This window comes from Leptodactylus fuscus, chromosome 1 (genome assembly GCF_031893055.1).
Source record: "Leptodactylus fuscus isolate aLepFus1 chromosome 1, aLepFus1.hap2, whole genome shotgun sequence".
Taxonomy (NCBI): Eukaryota; Metazoa; Chordata; class Amphibia; order Anura; family Leptodactylidae; genus Leptodactylus; species Leptodactylus fuscus.
In genome coordinates, this window is record NC_134265.1 from 220967770 (window position 1) to 220988669 (window position 20900).

The 20900-nt window shown below is 41.5% G+C and overlaps 1 protein-coding gene across 1 annotated transcript in view; it reads left to right on the forward strand.

Moving 5' to 3' along the window:
• The first annotated feature begins 3862 nt into the window (after window positions 1-3862).
• Window positions 3863-20900, forward strand: part of MFSD12 (major facilitator superfamily domain containing 12) — a 58203-nt gene continuing 41165 nt past the window's right edge. The window contains exons 1-2 of the mRNA XM_075283505.1: window positions 3863-4373; window positions 11633-11843. Of these exons, the coding sequence (XP_075139606.1) occupies window positions 4112-4373; window positions 11633-11843 (473 nt within the window). The 5' untranslated portion in view covers window positions 3863-4111. The remainder of the gene's footprint in view (window positions 4374-11632; window positions 11844-20900) is intronic.

The following is a 20900-nucleotide window of genomic DNA, read 5'->3' on the forward strand; positions in this document are numbered from 1 at the left end:
TTTATGGCGTTTCTGAATTAACCCCTTCCCGACATCCGCCGTAATAGTACGGCACTGCTGGGAAGGACTTCCCGCAAACTGCCGAACTAGCACGGCAAACTAGCACGGCAGCTGCATGGTGCGCACACAGAAACTGTGTGCGCACCATGCCCTGCGGGTGTCAGCCGTAACATACGGCTGACAATGCCCCGTAACACCCGCGGTCGGAACTGGGTCCGATCGCGGGTGTTAACCCCTGAGATGCCGGTGGTCAAACATGACCCGCTCGGGTATCGGCGGGTGCCGATGTTTGTAGGGGCAGCACAGGGTCTGATAAGTGACCCCGGGTCTGCCCCATCACTTACCCCTCCACGTACTTGGTTGATCCTGCCCAAAAGGAAGTTTCCTATACACTGCAATACATGTGTATTGCAGCGTATATCTAGTGAAGCAGTTATCAGCAGATCACTGCTTCAATCCCCCATGGGGACAGAAAAAAAAAGTGAAAAAAAAGTACAAATAAAAAAGTTTAAATAAGTTTAAAATAAATTAGAAATAAATAAAGCCCCAAAAATCCCTTTTTCCCATATAAAATGTTTTATTATGTAAAATAAAGAAAAATAGAAAAAAAATTACATATTTGGTATCACCGTGTCCGTAATAACCTGAACAATAAAATTAAAACATTATTTAACCCGAACGGCGGATGTCATAAAAAAAAAAAAAACACGTAGAAAACCGCACAAAATAATGATTATTCACCACCTTTCCCTTACAAAATGTTCAATAAAAAGTAATCAATGGTCAGATGAAAACCAAAATGGTACCAATAAAAAGCAGAGGTCATCCCGCAAAAAATAAGCGCTCAACCAGCTCTGTCTAGCGAAAAATAAAAACGCATGCTTTTCAGAAGATGGCGATGCAAAAATAATTGATTTTTTTTCCCTAAATTTAATTTTATTCTGCACAAATAGCAACGTATTAAAAAATCATATAAAAGAGGTATCGCCGTAACCGTACCGACCCGCAGAATAAAGGTAACATGTTACTTATGCTGTACGCTGCATGGGGAAAAAAAAAATGCTAAAAAGCAATGCTAGAATTGATGTTTCCTTTTACATCCCACCCAGAAAGAGTTAATAAAATGTAGCCAATAAGTTACAGGCACCCCAAAATGGTGACATTGAAAAGTACATCTAATACCGCAAACACAAAGCCCTCATATGGCCACATTGCCAGAAAATAAAAATAAAATCTAGCTTGTACAATGTGAAGACAAAAACCCCAAAAGTCGCCAAATCATTAGGACATAAGTGGCTGCGACTAGAAGGAAATGTATAAGCTGTGCGAGCGTTTTCAGGGGACACCCCATATTTAGAGCTTATGAGAGATAATACACCAGCGCTGATCCCCCAGAATGCCCCTCTTCCCCGTCCGTGTCATAGGAGCTAGTGGGAAAATAGAATGGGATTTGGTGTACCCAATTTACTCCGCACAGCTTACACATTCACTTCGGGGTTACTAATGCTCACTCCATCACTTGATGAATTCTTTGAGGGGTGCGGTTTTCAAAATGGGGTCACTTTCTAGAGGTTTCCACTGTTTTGACTCCTCAAGGGCTTTGTAAATGCGACATGGTTCCTGAAACTGATCACAGCCAGATCTGCCCTCTAAAAGCTCCTTGGCGCGCCTTCCCTTCTGCGTCTCGCTGTGCGTCCATATATTAGTTTACACCCACAAGTGGGGTACTATGGTAGTCGGGAGAACTTGCATAACAAATTGTGGGATGCATTTTCTCCTTTAACCCCTTGTGAATGTGCAAATTCTATGGCTAAACTAAAATATTAGTAAAATAAAATCAAATTTGAAAATTTCACCTCCATTTTGTATTAATTCCTGTTAAGCACTTATAGGGTTGAAATACTTGGTATATGTTGTTTTGGCTTATTTAAGGGGTGCAGTCTTGAAAATGGGGTGATTTATGGGGGGGTTTAATACAAGGGTCTTTCAAAACCCCTTCATAACTGGATTAGTCCCTTAAAAAATGGGTTTTGGAAATTTCTTGAAAATTATGAATATTGTTGTTTCACTTGTAAACCTTATAATGTCCGTAAAAAATAAAAAGCTGACTAAAGTTTGATGCCGACATAAAGCAGAGATCTGGGACATGAGATTTAGGATAGAATTTTGGCGGTCTGACTATCTGTATGCAATGCACATCATTTCAAACTTTATAAAATGCATATTTTTCTAAATTTCCACCAAATTTCCTATTTTTTCATAATTAAACACAAAACATATCAAACAAAATTTACCACTAACATGAAGTACAATGTGTTACGAAAAAACAATCTCAAAATCACTTTGGTAAGTTAACCTCTTCCCGACATCCGCCGTAATACGGCGCATGTCGGGTGTGTAACTATGGCGACCGAACGGGAGCCGGGCGGCCTCCATAGCCGCCGGGTGTCTACTGCTTTAAGCAGTAGACAACCAGCTCTAATGTCTGGGGACCGATCGGAGGCATTAACCCCTCCGGTGCCACGGTGAAAGGCACCGGAGGCGCCATTTTCCCGGCGGCGCATAGGCGCTGCCATTTTGCTGGTGATCACCGGCTCCTGGAGCATGCTCCAGGGCCGACGTCACGTTGCCATGACAGCCGGGAGCCTTGTACAGGCTCCCTGGCCAGTCTACAATCTCTATCTTTTGCAGGCTGGTCTATGCAGCCTGCAAAAGCAAGGATGATTTTTTGCAATGCATTAGCATTGTAATGCATTGCATTAGTGATCAGACCCCCTGGGGTTCAACACCCCTAGGGGGTCTAATAAATGCAAAAAAAAAAAATAAAAAAAAAAATATAAAAAGTATTAAAAATGCAAATCACCCCCCTTTCTCTAGAACACATATACAAGTAGTTAAATACTGTGAAACATATACATATTAGGTATCCCCGTGTCCAAAATCGCCCGCTCTACAAATCTATAAAAATATTTTTCCTGTACAGTAAACGCTGTAACGGGAAAAATAGTCAAAAGTGCCAAACCGCCGTTTTCTCACTGTTTTTGATTCTGATAAAAATTTTGATAAAAAGTTATCAAAGCAATAGAATTTCCCAAAAATGGTAGAACTAAAAAGTACACCCGGCCCCGCAAAAAAAGACGCCCTATGCATCCCTGTACACGCAAGTATAAAAAAGTTATGGCTGTCAGAATATGGCGACTTTTAGAAAAAAATGTTTTGGATTTTTTTTAAGGGGTCAAAATGTAAATAAAACCATATAAATTTGGTATCCCCGGAATCGTACCAAAACACAGAATACAGAGGACATGTCATTTTGGCTGCACAGTGAACGCCGTAAAACCAAAGCCCGTAAGAAAGTCGCAGAAATGCTTTTATTCTTCAAATCCACCCCATTCTGATTTTTTTTCTAGTTTCCCAGTACATTATATAGAATAATTAATGATAGCATCATGAAGAAAAATTTGTCCCGCAAAAATTAAGACCTCATATGGCTCTGGGAGCGGAGAAATAAAAAAGTTATGGGGTTTAGAAGGAGGGGAGACAAAAACGAAAATCAAAAAATGCCACCGGCGGGAAAGGGTTAAAGCGTTCCAAAGCTATTGCCACATAAAGTGACACGTCAGTTTTGAAAAATCGACTTTGGTCAGGAAGTCAAAAAGTGCCATCGGCGAGAAGGGGTTAACCTTTCATTTTCTAAGCCGTTAATGTTTCGTCACTTCTGCTGCTTTGTGTTACGTCACACCACAGCCAGCCGCCCGCAGAAAGGAAGGAGTTAAGCTGGCAGTCACACGCTTGGATAAGGGGCGGGGCTAAGCGGTTGTGTGGCTCGGCCTCCAGCGCGCTCCTGGTTGTTGCGGCGGCTGCCAATCTTCTGAGTAGTCAGTGACTGGCCGGGATCGCTAGTAGGGGAATTACAACCCGGAATTTAACGCGGCGTTGTAGTCAGCAGGCTGGTGGCAGCGCTTGTGAGGTAGCAGTGTTCTGTGAGTGTAGGGAGCACCATGGCCGCCCCTAGCCGGTGATAGCAGCGGACTGAGGGAGGAGTGCTGCTCTGCTATCTACCTGATGCTGGAGCCCAGTGCCTAATACTCCGTATCACAGCTGACCTGGGATGGCAGACCTCGCACCTAGCCTGTGCCAGAAGCTGAGCTATGCCACCGGGCATTACCTGAATGACCTGTGCGCCTCTATGTGGTTCACCTATTTCTTAGTCTATTTCCACTCCGTGCTGAGCTTCGACTCGTTTTACGCCGGAGTTCTGCTGCTGGTTGGGCAGATAGCTGATGGGATCTGTACCCCGCTGGTTGGCTATGAATCGGACCGACACCCTGGAATTCGCTCTTATGGGCGCAGGAAGTCCTGGCACCTAATCGGTAGGTTTGGGAAATCCCCGGGACAGTGGTGGAAAGGAAGTAATCACATCTCAGATACTTGTGTGGATGGGGCTGCACTTGTCCTAGGCAGGAGTCTGATATCAAAGCATTGTCACATGTGAGGAGAATCTGCCAAATCCATTGTATGTCTTTATAGGTAGCGCCAGATCCGCCATTTCTATACAGAATACACAATGGTCACCTTCTATAATGTGACCAGTCTTCATTTTGGTGCAGGTGCTTGTAACTATAAGCTTCCATTGCATACATTTTACTGTAAGTGCTGCTAATGAGGATGTTGTACATCTTGCCAAGTCCACTAACAAGCTGTATCTGATGCATTTGGTAATAGGTTTTTAACCCCTTCTGTCACATTTATTTATTTTTGCTTTTCATTTTATTTGGTTCCTGATTTCTTAAAACCATTAATGTATTTTTCTGTTCATAGAGCTGTAAGAGGGCTTATTTATTTTAGGGTAAATTGTACTTGAGTTGTGCCATTTAATATTCCTTATAATGCACTGGGAAGCTGCAAAGTAAGTTCATATTTGGGGTGGGGGATTTAGAAATCAAGTCGCATGTCAACAGAGTCCAAAAGGCTTGGATATGCTGTGACTGCCACATCAGTCACATGTCACAATACAACACTATAGAGATGCATTGAAAATTTTTGTTGTGCAACGTGTCGTAGCTGTGGCCTACATTCACAAGAACGTTGTTCTCGATAAAGATGACTATCACTCAGCTGTATTAAGATCTGTTCATGTAAATGTGGCTATATCCTGAATATGGCTGGCTGTCTGGGTTCCCCCTCCTCCGTTATGGCCATTTTATCAATCAGTATGTGAATGTAGGCAAAAGCTCGGTACACTAGTGCTTGGACTCCATTGGGGATTTCTGTCCCTCATTTGCTCTTGAAAAATGCGGAGAGGAAAGTCCTCTGCGTTTTTCGGGTGGAAATCCGGCACAGCCCATTAGTCTTTTTAAAGTGGATTAGATTTCCATTCTTCGGTTCCCCAAGCAGACCTGAAGAACGGAATACCAAATGCTAGTGTGAACCTAGCGTAAGACTTATAGCTAAAATCAATTAGTTGCACTACAAAAAGTTGCAGTGTAGCCAATAAATATATAGAAAATAAGATAAAAAGATCACTGATACAGGAAAAGAACCATCTTTGAGTCAGGAAAGCTGCTTGCTGTCTGTGTGGAAAAAAGAATCACACATACAGCCAGGGGTAGATAGAAATACATAGACTTTTTTTTTTTTTTTCTTACATTGTAGGCTGTAAGTTGTGCAGAAGGTCCAGTGCACAGAGAAAGCAGTTTCCAGACATACTGTGAGGAAAAACAGCTCCTCCCCTCAGCATTCACTTTGTGAAGCGATCAGTCCCTCCTCCTTTCACTGTGTGAAAATGTCGCGGTGTGTGTGTGTGTTTATTTATTTTTCTTTCTGATGGTACCTATTAAAAGGACTTATTAACCCCTCGTTCACATCTGCGTTCTGTATTCCGAACGCAATTGCAAGCGGTGTGCAGTAAAAGCACACGGACCCCACAAACTATAATGGGGTTCGTGTGCTTGCCACATGCTGCCCGCACGAATCTGTTGTGTGCAGGAAAGTAGATTGTGAACTACTTTCCTGTCCGCATGTTCCCTGCAGAGATCTGGCGGCAAGCATACGGACCCCATAATAGTCTGTGGGGTCCATGTGCTTTCACTGGCACACCGCTTGCAGTTTGTGTTTGGTATTCTGTTCAGGGGGGTCCTCATGCAGACTCCCCAAATGTTTTACCAACGCAGATGTGAACGAGGGCTAATGAATAGTCAACTGCTAATTAGCTAGAATGGTGATTCCTAGTGGCAGGAACTTTAAGGGTAAGTTTACACACAGTTTTTTTTGGTCAGGATTTTGAGGCCGTATCCACCTCAAAATCCTGACTAAAAAGATGGCTCCCATTGAAATCAATAGGAGCCGCTCAGGGTTTTTTTTTTTTTTTTTTTTTTTCCGGGAGCCATTTCTTCCGGCCCCCGGAAAAAAAAGAGATGCTTATTCTTCAGGTTGAGTCTCCTCGCGGTTCGGCCTGAAGACACACCCTCCTCCTTTCAGCCGCGGCTACCTGGCTTTTGGATCAGAACCTGAGAACAAAACGTGCTCAGGTGTGTTCCCAGGGCGGTCCAGCCTTCTCGGCTGTAGTCTTATTGCGGAATTTCTCGCCAGCTGCAACATCCTCGGCTCTCTTCTGCTTATTGGCTTCAACAGTTGTGTGGTGGCCAACAATGGAGCTGCAGGACTGGACCATGTAGGAAGGCGCCAGGGTCAGGAAGGTGTTTGTGTGTTTTGTTTTTCTTTGGGGGGGGTGTTTGTGTTCCCCCTCCCGTGGCCCAATGTAATAAGATTTTAGCCTGGACAACCCCTTTTAAGGCTAAAACACCACGTAGCAGGCCACAGCAATAAAGCACTGGGACAATGCCTTGGATTTTTACCTGCAGCACATTTCACCCAAAGTACACTGAGGCTTCCTCTGCGGACCTTCTGTATCCATTATATCTATAGGGAAAATGCCAGCATTTCCGTATGTATAATTTGACATGCTGTAATTTCCAAAACCTCGATGACTTAGGAAATCGCAGCTTTTCTGCAATGTGTGGATGGGATTTTCTGGAAGAGAATCTAATAACTAATATTTCCATGTTCTTAAATAAGTGTCCTCCTTATCAGTATTAGTAACTGTTTTTTGAAAAGGAAAAAAAGGGGTGGGGGGGACATCTTATACTCTCCGTACCACAATCTGAAGTCTGTTCCTGTTGCGTTCTGGTGCAGGTTTTACAATGCAGTGACATCATCATGTCCCAGTTTCAGGATGTCCTGTAAGTCATGGTCAGTCTTCTGTGGCAGAGTGTCATAGGCTTCAGCAGTATTGGTATGCAAAGCCGATAATGAGAAATAGCTTGGAATTGGTTTTGGGGAGGGGCATAGTATGTACCTTGATGTTATAACTGCAGTCTGCTTTGGGCCACAGTTGCCGCCACGAATAAAGAAGTGACACACTGATTAATTCCAGGTTATTTCTTATTACTGACTGATGTCTTGCTGCTAAAGAGGCCAGTAACTACTGTAGCTATTACATCCAGGTACATGGTGTCAGTATACAGTATGTAAGATAAATAGCCTGGAATTAATCAGTGTCACTTACTTATTAGTGATGCCACCCGTGCCCCCAGAACTGAGTGCAGTTATGATGTTACTCGTTTCTATAAGATAAGCATGCTGATTTGAAAAGACGAAAAAAGCCGCTGTATAAACGCAACATTTGTCCCAAATGTTATATGTAAAGTATCCATGCTTTCTGTGTTGTCCTCTTTGGCAAGATGGTTAAACTTGTACCTGCTGTTTAGTTACTGTCTAGATTTTATGTACCATCAAAGCCACTAGAGAGGAAATGTGGTTTCGTAAGGAAGCGGGCATGTGACAACCATGAAAGCGGTTATCTACCATCAATTACACAACAGTAGCAAGAGACATGGCGTAATAATGTCAGTTTTATAATGTTTTTCAGTAATTTAGGGCTTCATTTTTAGCTAATTTGCTGTTGTGTTGTGTGTGGGGTTTTTATTTTGTTTACATAAGTGCTCCTGAAATATTTTCCTCTCCTTATGGTAATTTTCTGTAGGTGGCACAATTTTGAGGGTGATGTGAGCATGGCAGTGACAATCAATATGTTGCAAATGCACTTCAGTACATGGGCAGGATTAAAAAAACAAAAACCCTGATGTCACACAACATTGAAATCAAAATTCCAAAATTTATGCCAGTACTCCTTTTTTGAAAAATAGGTGTACACGAACAAAAAATGTGCACCTAAAATAACTAATAGCTCAACCCTTATCAAGGAACTGCACCTATTTAATATCCACTATATAAAAATACAACGTGATAATTTTATATATTTTTGGCACCTCACCTCTTCTACTCACCCACCCCTTTAAAAAAAAAAAAAAAAAAAAAATCGAAAGTGATCAAAAAGTCATACATACGAAAAACTTAACAGTAACAACTACAACGTTCCCCGAATGTGAAGAGCCCTGAGGTGGCTCTATCAACAAAATGGCTTTTTATTTTGATTGGCGTCAGAATACAAGCAAATTGTTCATTTTCGAAAAATGACATATTGCTTACGAAAAGCGGTAAAACATATATAATTAACAATATATAAATCTGATATTGCCATAATCTTAATAGCCCTCCAGACAGTCAGTCAGTCATGGTTTGTTTTTTTTTTTGTTTTGTTTTTTTTTTTTTTTTTGGGGGGGGGGGGTTTATACAGAGTAAAACACTGAAAACAAAATGCAAAAATTTTAGAATTGTACAATATTTGTACACGGGTTCACAAAAACTAATCAAAACATATGAACCCCAAAATGGTGTCAAATAAAAGTACAACTCATTGCGCAAAGAATAAACCTTCTCGTAACTGAACAGACAACCATAAAAGTTATCACATATACAATAGTAATACAGTAGCAACATAGACATATGGGAAGGTGAATTTCAATTGTGATGCATACAGCAGTCTGCTTAAGCTGTATTCAGTATTGTATAGTCAAATAATCAAGGTATCCAACAAAGCAATAAGTCATCACATGTACAATAGTAATGTAGTCACAATATGGGTTTACTACTATTGTATATGTCATAACTTTTATGGTTGTCTGTTTATTGCTTTGTTAGATACCTTACTAGTATCTAGTACAGGGAATCCTGTACTGGATTCGCTATTAGTGAGCGATCAGGGTGACCACACGCGTGCCAGCATAAAGGGCTCTGTGTGCCCTCTCTGGCACGCATGCCATTACTGGAATAGGTCGTCATCAGTATTTTATGAGTGTGGGTTGAACAACCAGCAACCGTGTACAGAACTGGAAACAGGTGGCTCAGGGTGTTGGGTCTGATATTGAAGACCTAACTCAAGAATTGGCCAACAGTATCGAAGTTTGTATTCCATCCAATCCAGTTTGTCATCTATCCAATGTGTATGGCACTGGACTTGGGGGTTTTTATGTTGTCAATGTGTATGGCACTGAGATGTGTACTGTGAGCCCCTAGTGTTCTTTACCCCACACTTGATGCATGTTTTTCAATTGGTAGACGGGAACAGCAGTTGCCAGATACATCGACTGCATTGTCAGTGAATATTTATCTTCAAAGAGAAGAGAGGTTTTTGGACATCAAAGTAATGTTCAATTCTCTTTAGACTTTACAGCTTGTAAAACTAAGCTGACATTTAAAGGGGTTGGCAAGTTTCATAGAGAAAGTGGCCACAAACTGCTTTCAGAAGGCGACAAAAAAAAACCCTTTACATCATAACACGCAAAATTGCAGTGGCAGTAAGAGCTTAATCTCCTTCATACAAGACATTGAATATGGGAGACCCTATTTACACATGATCAGCAATTCTACTAGACGCTAATATAAGCTGTTCTGGAGGTTGGAAAGTCTTATCAGACGCTGCCAAATGAAGTGTCAAGACTTGCCTACAATATGAAAGCATGTTAGATGTCTTAAAAAAATTATACCTGCATGGTTACTAACTGCAGAAATTTCCCATAAAAGCTGACAATCCATAGCTATGAAGAGGGCTGCTCAATTTTATGTTTGCTATAGATGTCTTGGACAATGCTGACCTTTTGACTAGAGCCTTCCTGTTAAATATCTAACTAAAGGATGTGTTTTTGCTGACTGAAGGGTGAGGTGATGTTTTCATGTTCTGCAGCTTTCATTTGTTGTCTATGACGCTTTTAAATTACATTGAGATCTTTCATATAAAAAGGCAACTTCTGCTTTTTACATTCCTATGAAACTTTTGTCACGCGACTCTGAAAATATAATTCTAGCATAATAGAAAATGTTTCAAATGCCTGATAACCTGATGGATCCCTTAGGCCTGGTTCACATCTGCGTTCGGGAACGGAATACTGAACACAATGACAAGCGGTGAGCTTATGAAGGCACACAGACCCCATAGACTATAATGGGGTCTGTATGTTTTCCGTGCACTGACCTCACAAGTCATGCAGAGAGAAAGTATTTCATGAACTACTTTCCTCTCCACATGACTCGTGTGGACAGTGCGTGGAAAATATACAGACCCCGGGGCAAAACGGTGGCTCAGTGGTTAGCACTGCAGCGCAGGGGTCCTGGGTTCAAATCCCACCAGGAACAACATCTGCAAGGAGTATGTATGCTTTCCCCGTGTTTGCATGGATTTCATCCCTTTCTACAAAGACTTACTGATAGGAAAAAATGTACATTGTGATCCCTATATGGTGCTCACAAGCTACATAAAAAAAAAAAAAATACACAGACCCAATTATAGTCTATGGGGTTTGTATGCTTTCATTGCTTAATGCTTGTCAATGCGTTCTGTATTCCGTTCAGGGGGTCCCTGAACTTATTTAGAAAAAAAAAAAAAGAAGCAGTTCTTTAACCAGTTTTTCCTGGTTTATGACCAAATAAGTTTTATGGCCTTTCTATGACTTTAGAGGGAATGGTGAATTTCCCCATTGTACCCATACCATGTATACCAGTTTTCTGGCACAGAGGAATGAGTGTGGCACATATTTGGTGCAAGGCCCTCTCCAATTGTGCTTCACAAGCCATAATCTGTGCCTCGCCTGCCGCATTGTGTGAATATTAGATCTGCCCCAATGTGTTTTGCATCTCCTCACAATCCCGGAAGTTAAACACTGCAGTGTGTGAAGGTGGGTATTGAACACTGGTAATTTGTAAGGCTGCATTATTGTTAGCACAGATTGCATAATTTTCAGATTACCCTCTTTTGTGACAATAAGAAATTGCTGTGGATTGACAATTTCTCAGGCTGCCATTTTTTTTACTCCATATTACTGCCATGTTGTTTTGGTGTTATGGTTCTGTATATGAGGGCATTCTTGATCCTTTGTGAGCAGGACATGAAATCTACTCCTGCTGGGACCGGGCATATATACAGTATTTTGGCTATAATCTCCAACATTCAACATCAGGTGTAGGTGTCAAGGCTGCTAAATTATTTATTTATTCCTCTCCCCCTCCCTTACCTAGTGTTGACAGTGCTGTAATGTACATACAGTCATGGAGATTTTAGAGAACTGGCTTAGTATACCTCAGTTTTAGAATACCATGGCGACTGATGTATATATTATACTGATATATTTGTTTTTTTCATAAATTTCTTAACCTATTATGGTCTTTTTCTTTGCAGGAACATTGAGTGTTATTATCTCATTCCCCTTCATCTTCAACCCATGCTTGGGCTGTACAGAAAATACACCACAGTGGGTTGGCTTAGTATACTTTATCCCTTTTATCATCATTTTCCAGTTTGGATGGGCATCTACACAAATATCTCATCTTGCATTAATTCCAGACCTGGCTAAGAATGAACATGACAAAGTGGAACTTACAGCATTCCGGTATGTTATGCCGCCTTTTGAAAGACTTATGCCATTATGTTACCTTGAGCAGATTAAAGTATGATCACACTAGGCAGATTTTTTGCAAAAAAATCGGTAATAGAAATTCTATTTCATACTAATTTTTAAGTATTAGCTGCAGGTATCATGTTGTAGAAAATGAGGAGCTGAGCAGATTGACGCATAATATATAAAAAAACAAAAAATAAGTTATATATAACACTTGCAACCTAATTATTTTATCTGTACATGTTTAGAAACAGGAACACATGAATAACGGCTCTCGCATTGTGCATGCAGAGATAACTGTCAATCACTGATAGGACCTAGTGCTGTGGATTCTGTAGGCTAAACCTCTGACGCTGGGTTCACACCTGCGTTTGGGGTCTCCGTTCTATGGTTTCCGTCTTCTGCATGCCAGAAGACGGAAACCATAGACCGGGTCCGGCCGTGCGCGGCGGTGAGCGTTTTAGGCTCTCCGCCGCGAAACCGGATTTTTTTTTATCCGGACACAGAGTACTGCATGTCCGACTCTGTGTCCGGATTATAAAACCCGGTTTCGCGGCGGAGAGCGCAAAACGCTCACTGCCGCGCACGGCCGGACAGCTTTCTCACCCATTCAAATGAATGGGTGAGAAAGTCTCCTGCAGGTTTCCGTCTCCTGCCTGTGTTTTAGGCAGGAAACGGAAACCTAAGTACGGAGACCGGGCCGCAGATGTGAACGAGCCCTGACTCCATCATAAATGGCTGACTTGGTTAGTCTGCAGGCGTAAAGATTAGAGAATAGCAAACTTTTGGATAGAACTGGATTCGACTTGAATTCTTCAAAAGCTTCAAGTTTGATCTGGTGTCTCTTCAAACCCCCAAGTATAACACGTTTGGACTGAAATGAGCCACAAATTTATATATACAGTGTGTGTGTTTGTGTGTATGTGTGTGTATGTATGTGTATATATATATATATATATATATATATATATATATATTATACAGGGTGCCCCAAAAAATGTATACACATTTTAGCAGCTGATAAATCAATTATTTATTCTTTCTTTACAGCCTGAACCCATTAAACTGAGTGATGGCATACAGACTTGACTTTGAAGAAAGGAAATTTATTATAAGATGCTACTGGAAGTATGAAAACGCAGTAGAAGTGCAAAGACAATTTAGGAGGGAGTTTAACAAAGAACCACCTACACGAGTTACCATCACTCGAATTAGAGATAAGTTTGAAGCTGATGGGACTGTTCAGGACGTCCATAAGAAGCGTTCTGGAAGACCACGTACCTCGACAGGCCCCATAAAAGAAGAAAGATTGCTGGAAACGTTTCAACGAAGTCCAAGAAAGTCTTTGCAGCAAGCTAGTCGTGAGGTAGGGATTTCAAACTCATCAGTTCATCGCATCATGAAACGTTGTCAGTGGAGAAGTTACATTCCAAGATTAGTCCATGCTCTTAATGACGATGATCCAGACCAAAGAGTACAGTATTGCGAGTGGTACTTGGAACGATGTAACGAAGATGCACACTTTCCCACAAACATTGTGTGGAGTGATGAGGCCACATTCAAATTGAATGGTTCGATTAACAGACACAATTGCACCTACTGGGGACCTGAGAATAACACATGGTAGTGGGAGGTGCCCCATCTTTCTTCTTTTATGGGGCTTGTCGAGGTACGTGGTCTTCCGGAACGCTTCTTATGGATGTCCTGCACAGTTCCATCAGCTTCAAACTTATCTCTAATTCGAGTGATGGTAACTCGTGTAGGTGGTTCTTTGTTAAACTCCCTCCTAAATTGTCTTTGCACTTCTACTGCGTTTTCATACTTCCAGTAGCATTTTAGAATAAATTTTTTCTTCAAAGTCAAGTCTGTATGCCATCACTCGGTTTAATGGGTTCAGTCTGTAAAGAAAGAATAAATAATTGAGTTATCAGCTGCTAAATGTTTATACATCTTTTTTTTGGGACACCCTGTGTGTATATGTGATATATATATATATATATATATATATATATATATATATATATATATATATATATATAACTACTAAGGTGGGTGAGATGAGAAAACGCCAGGAATGCTTGTTCTCAGCAGACAACTTTCGTCTGCTGAGTATTTGGTAAATGCTCAGTATTGGGCTGGATTTTTAGGAATGACAGGTAGGCTAGTAGTGGGACCTGTCATTCCACCCCCCTCCAGTCCACACTTTGGGGATGTTCCAGCAGCGACTCAGCTGCAGAGAGTCTCCTCGTCAGGGAGCTGTGTCCTGAATGACTCAACTGGCTTTTGGATTTCTGTGATTCTAGGTGAGGTAACCTAGTCTATGTTTAGTTAGAGCCTAGCCGGGCAGGTATTTATTTTTGTATTGCTTCCTTTTGTTGCTGCACTACCTTTTTAAGTGAAAATAAACTCTGCCTTTGTTTTTGGACTAAAGATTCTGGACTTTTGTGTCTATGCCACTCCACCTAGCAACCCCAGACCCATATACCTCAGCTCTGCTTGTTTAGAAGATGATGCATGGTAACTGGTTCCCTTTAAGAGTGAGGCTGGAGCTTTTTGGGCCATTATCATCCCTGGGGGCATAATGCAGCCTATTCACTTACATTGGTGGGCAACACTGCAAACTTTGGTTGTGTGATGGGCATTATGGCTAAAATCAGTGTTACCCTATTCTAAGTTGCTGGGTGGACTAGTCAGTGCTAGTATAGGTCAGGGGCAGCTGTATTCATGAAGAATACAGAATGTATGGCAGAAAATAAAATCTTTAGTATGGGTCTAGTGGTGGGGGAAAACGGAGATAGTAGGTTTGAGAAATAGGAGCATTTTATTTTGGACAGTTAGGTTTTTGGGCAATATTTAATGGAAATATCTTGTCCCTCCATATGGAGTCAGGGTGTGTATCTGGCCATACACACATTAAGGATTGGGCAGCAGGCACTTGCTTTCATGTCTGCTGGTTTTAAACTTCTGCTTTTTTATGTAAAACATGTCACCCACTTTTTTTTTTTTTTTTTCTTTTAAATGACATGCAGTCATATGACACACTTGTAAAAATGTCTTTCTACCAGTTCGGGAGTGACTAAACTCTTGCCTGAAAACACAATTAAAATTCCTTCTTTTAAGAAGTCCAAATATTTCAATTTCCCTGCATTAGCTGAGAGGACATGCATGCAGTTGTTTTATGTAGTTGCAGCATCCTGGCTATGGTTGTCTAAGACTTTTATCCCTTCACTGCCTGAGACTGCCAATCCACCCATCTGTATTAAATGTATTCTTTTGCCCTACCTGTTTCTGCTGTAGTATTCTGTCGCAGCGTCCCCAAGGGGCAGAATTAATAATAATAATAATAATAATAATAATACATTTTATTTATATAGCGCCAACATATTCCGCAGCGCTGTACAATTTATAGGGTTCAGATACAGACATACATAACAAAGAACATCATTTCACACAATGGGACTGAGGGCCCTGCTCAAAAGAGCTTACAATCTATGAGGTAGAGGGGTGACACAAGAGGTAGCAGGGGCGGCATTGCTTATACAGTGTTCAGACAATTTTTTTTTTTTTTTAATGTAGATTGTGAGCCCCACATAGAGCTCACAATGTACATTTTTCCCTATCAGTACGTCTTTTTTGGAATATGGGATGGAAATCCATGCAAACACGGGGAGAACATACAAACTCCTTGCAGATGGTTTTTTTGCCCTTGGCGGGATTTGAACACCAGGACTCCAGCGCTGCAAGGCTGCAGTGCTAACCACTGAGCCACCGTGTGGCCCCAGTGTTCAGACAATTTTGTGCATTAGGAATTGTGATAGGCTTGTCTGAAAAGATGCGTCTTTAGTTTGCGTTTGAAACTGTAGAAGTTGGGAGTTAATCTTATTGTCCGGGGTAGAGCATTCCAGAGAAGTGGTGCAGCTCGGGAGAAGTCTTGTATATGAGCGTGGGAGGTTCTGATAATAGAGGATGTAAGTATTAGGTCATTGAGTGAGCGGAGAACACGGGTTGGGCGGTAGACAGAGATGAGGGAAGAAATGTAGGGAGGTGCGGCATTATGGAGAGCCTTGTGGATGAGAGTAATAACTTTATATTTTATTCTATAATGAATAGGCAGCCAATGTAGTGACTGGCACAGACCGGAGGCATCGCTGTAGCGTCTAGCCTGATAGATGAGCCTGGCTGCTGCATTCAGAATAGATTGTAGAGGAGAGAGTTTAGTGAGGGGAAGACCGATTAGTAAGGAGTTACAGTAGTCAAGGCGAGAATGAATCAGAGCGACAATAAGTGTCTTTAGTGTATCTCTGGTAAGGAAAGGGCGTATTCTGGAGATGTTTTTGAGGTGGAGGTGACATGAACGTGCGAGTGATTCAATATGAGGGGTGAAGGAAAGGTCTGCGTCAAATATGACCCCAAGGCAGCGGGCATGCTGCCTAGGAGTTATAGTAAGGCCTGAGACTGCAATGGATATATCAGGGACAGATCTATTAGATGGTGGAAACAGTAGTAGTTCAGTCTTAGAGAGATTTAGTTTCAGATAGAGCGAGGACATGATATTAGAGACAGCAGAGAGACAGTCACTGGTGTTCTGTATGAGTGCAGGGGTGATGTCACGGGAAGATGTGTATAATTGGGTGTCATCAGCATAAAGATGGTACCTGAAGCCAAATCTGGCGATGGTTTGTCCAATGGGGGCTGTGTAGAGAGAAAAGAGCAGGGGGCCTAGGACCGAGCCCTGAGGAACCCCAACAGCAAGGGAAAGAGGGGAGAAAACAGAGCCCGCAAATGATACACTGAAAGTGCGGTCTGAGAGATAAGAGGAGAACCAGGAGAGCGCAGTGTCATTGAGGCCGACTGAGCGGAGCATAGTGAGGAGAAGTTGATGGTCAACAGTGTCAAAAGCTGCAGAGAGGTCCAGAAGAATAAGAAGAGAGAAGTCACCATTGGATTTAGCCTTTAGTAGATCATTAGAGACTTTTGTGAGAGCTGTTTCAGTAGAGTGCAGAGCGCGGAAACCAGATTGTAAGGGGTCAAGCAAAGAGTTAGCAGAGAGATAACGGATTAACCGAGAATAAACCAGAATTATGTTGGCATCAGGTTCTTTGAAAAGTTTACAGTAAGGATTTAGGGAGAGGAAACCATTAATTTTATTCAGGTCACACAAGATTTTAGAGAGGAAGGTTTTTGAGGTAAGGGGTTTGAGCCAGAGGGGACTGTTTTGTTTGTGTGGTGGTTTTTTGTTTGTTTGTTTTTTGTGATGATTTGTAGGCTTTAAGTTTGGGAAGAGGGCTAGAGAAATTTAGGAGACCTGTACCTACTTCAACTTGGTGTCCTCCATTTAAAAAAAATAAAAAACTCCAATATAGGAAAATGTTACATCTGTTACGTGTGGCCTTTCCTAGAACATGATGTGGGTCCAGCTGTGAGGGGTTAATTCACTCCATTCACTCAATCTTGCACTCATCCTTCACTCGGGCTGCAAATTGAGCATAAATTGCAACACAGTCCATTCACACCAGATGCATGCTGCCATCACCTCCTGATTTTTCCTCACATATGTGAGTTTACATGTAAAGACTCGCGACCATTCTCTACCACATACTTTTCGATGTAGAGTAGTTGTATTTTTCTTCCCTAAAACAGGTACATTTTTCAAACTGCTTAACACTTTGCTTTAAAACTGCTGCTCTATGGCTTGGCGCTTAATTGGTCTGATGAGTAGTCAATGCGTGCCCACCTATGCCAATCTTTCTGGGCTGATAGGAGAAAAAGGTGGCATTTAGAGAAGAACTGGAACACTAGACTTCATTGACAGAGGAATGGTTAAGAATCATAGATGTTCCTGAGGGGGTGTGGTGCTTTTGTTTTACATTGACAGACTTTGCTGCTTTGGAAAGAGAGGCTACACCGAGCAGGTATTAACTAACCTTCAATAGAAATGATCTACTTAGATAGGGGCAACACGGTGGCTCAGTGGTTAGCAATGCAGCCTTGCAGCACAGGAGTACTGGGTTCAAATCCTACCAGGAACAACATCTGCAAGGAGTTTGTATGTTCTCCCCGTGCTTGTATGGATCTCCTCCCATTCCTATATGGGGCTCGATCTACATTAAAAAAAAAGTCTGCTTTGCATCAGTAATTTCCTATTATATTGACCTTTATGTTGTGGCTATGGACTTTCCCGTATGATATTGCTGATGCCGCACTGTACATACATTTGTGAGTTTAGGACCCGAATGTACTTAGAGTAAACTAGGCTTCTTTTGAGGTTCGTATAGTGACCTCACACATCAGCTGAGTGGCACTCACCCCACTGGCTACATAAGGATAGTCAGCTGGGCTGGGTGTCACTGAACACCTTTACAATAGTCATTGGCTACATCCATGTGACTAATTCACTAAGTGGGACATGTGCTTCATAAGTCCAGGTAGTGTGACTTTATGCTACCAGTTTTCTCTGTGGGCTGAAGTAGTGCCCTGGTGTTATAATGATTCTGCCCCTGATGATGCTATGAAAGAATGCTACATAAGAAATGCTTAGGGAAATAGAATATATGTAATATAGGCAAGTGGATTGTCCGCCTCATTCAGTGAAGGTAAATGTGCTGCAGTTATCCGTACAACTACTAACATGTATGCCTTATCAGGTAATGGAGGGCTGTTGAAATGTCTTGGATTTGTTAATAAAAATCATTTTACTTGTCTTCTCAGGCAAGAGTTTAGTTGATTTAAGGTATAAGGAGTATTCATAACTTACATAGGGCCATTGTGCAAGGATAGTACACCGACCAAAAAAAAAAAATTCAGATAGAAATGTTGAATTGCTCCAAATCTCTTAATGCCTCTATGGTGCACTCAGATGTTTTGCACAGTTTACAGACTTTGGTCCGAGAGAAATAGGATTGTAATTTTGACAAACTGACCCGTTCTGGCCTATCTGTTGGCAGCAATGGTGACATAAGGTTGGAGGCACATAGTGAACAGGCTCTAGATGGCCCAAATGGACCACCAGTATTATCTGGTCTGCACAAGCAGTTCCTTCAGTTTCCCTGTCCACATGTAGCTCCTTAACTTTTTCTGCCTAGATGGTTTACAGACTGTTAGAAAAAGCTAATTTGTCCATTACATGTCTTGATGTTGACAGCCAGGCACAGCTTTTCGTTTTATGTGGTGTTTTAAATGGTCATCCAATGTTCTGACATGTCAGGAGCTCTGTAAATGCAACATGGTGCCTGAAACAAATTTCAACAAAATCTGCCCTCCAAAATCCCAATGGCGGTCCTTCTGTTCTTTACCCTACTGTGTGTCCATACATCAGATTACATCTATATGTTTCTACATTTCATTTTCTTCTTTAACCCCTTGTGAATGTGTAAAATTCTATGGCTTAATGATTATATTAGTGACAAATTGAGAAGTGTAAACTTTACCTCAATTTTGCTTTAATTGCTGTGAAATGCTGAAAGGGTTAAGAAACTTCCTAATTGCTGTTTTGAATTCAGGAGTGCAGTTTTGAGAATGTGGTGATTTATGGGGGTTACTATTAGAGAGCCCTTTAAAGGGCCCCATAAGAACTTAGCTGGTCCCTCAAAAAATGTGGTTTGGAAATATTATTGAAAATTTGGAAGATTGCTGCTTGACTTGCAGCTTTTCTAGATCTTGGGGCTTCAACCTAAAAACTCTTGAGTCTTGCCACTAGGGGGCTACCATCCTTTAGATCTGCTGTTGGTTGTTAAAGGGGTTGTCCCATGAAAAGCATCCATCTATACTGCTAGTTTATGTGGATTTTAGACTTTTCCCAAATACATTGCTTTATCAAAACTGCTTTGTTTGGCCGTTATCTTAATTTATTCACTTCATTGTTGACACTGCGTTTCTATGGCCACTGGGTTTATCTGCTAATTCCCCAAGTGATGTAGCTGCCTGCTCTCAGGGGGGAGGGAGGGGCTGACAAGCAACGGAGCTCCTCAGATAGGGGAGAGGGAGGTGAGAGCTCCGGGATTACTGTGCTGTCTATATTCAGCTTTGTATGTAATGCAAGCTGACTCAAATCCAGCTCTGCTACATCAGTTTCCACATCAGCTTTATATTGTGGTAATGCATTTACAACCATTAATACATAGACAATTGGATGAGGCTTTGTGAAACACATGAGAAGTTTTGCTCAGTTTCCTACAGCCAGAGGTCCATACTATGTACATAGACCCTTGCTCTGAGTAAACTGCAGATCAAGGTACAATCAAAATGGGGCAATTATCCCCAGAATAAATTAACAGTTTTGAAAGGTTTTACATCAACAGGGCTATGTTCCCAAGATGGCACTGCATGATTTATAAGTTCCATCGAAATCATAGGTAGCCTTTAACTAAATGCTTGCATCCCTTATGAAGTAACCATTTTGAAACGTCTTTTATTAGAACTTGTATTGTTGTATTGTTCATCCTGGCAATGTATGAATTTATTAATGCAATTCTAATTGGACAGAGTCAATTTGTAGGCACTCGCCCCTTTTGACAAAAAAAAAAGGTTTTAACACGCACTCATACTTCTCCAAGTGGCATAACGGGGCTAGCAAATTTGTCAGAGGAACAGAGACTGTTGGGTTTTTGCTGTCCCCTTGAAAAGTCGGACATCTTTGGGAACGGACAGTTAAGGACAGGCACGGACTGTAAAAGAACGCACCCGGTGTCCATTTAAATCAATGCAAAATGTCACGGACACAGCTAGTGTCCGATGCTAATGTCCACGCAAGATTTTGAACGGACATTAGCAGCGGACACTAGTTGTCAGACACAAACGGTAGTGTGAACGCTCCCTAAGTCTCTTTAGCTTTTTGGTTTTTGTTTTTGTTTCACTGATCTTAATTCTGGAGCAAGTAATAACTAAAACATATTCAGAGAGTGGACACATTCTTTTTGTGTGTTTCTTGCACGGTTTAGGGTTTCTGTATGGAAGCCTTGTGAAAACCTACCAATATGCCACAAGCAGAGTGTGATTTAAGCATTATCTTGCTGTGGTTCTGGGAAATAAAAATAATCTTTCTGTCACCGG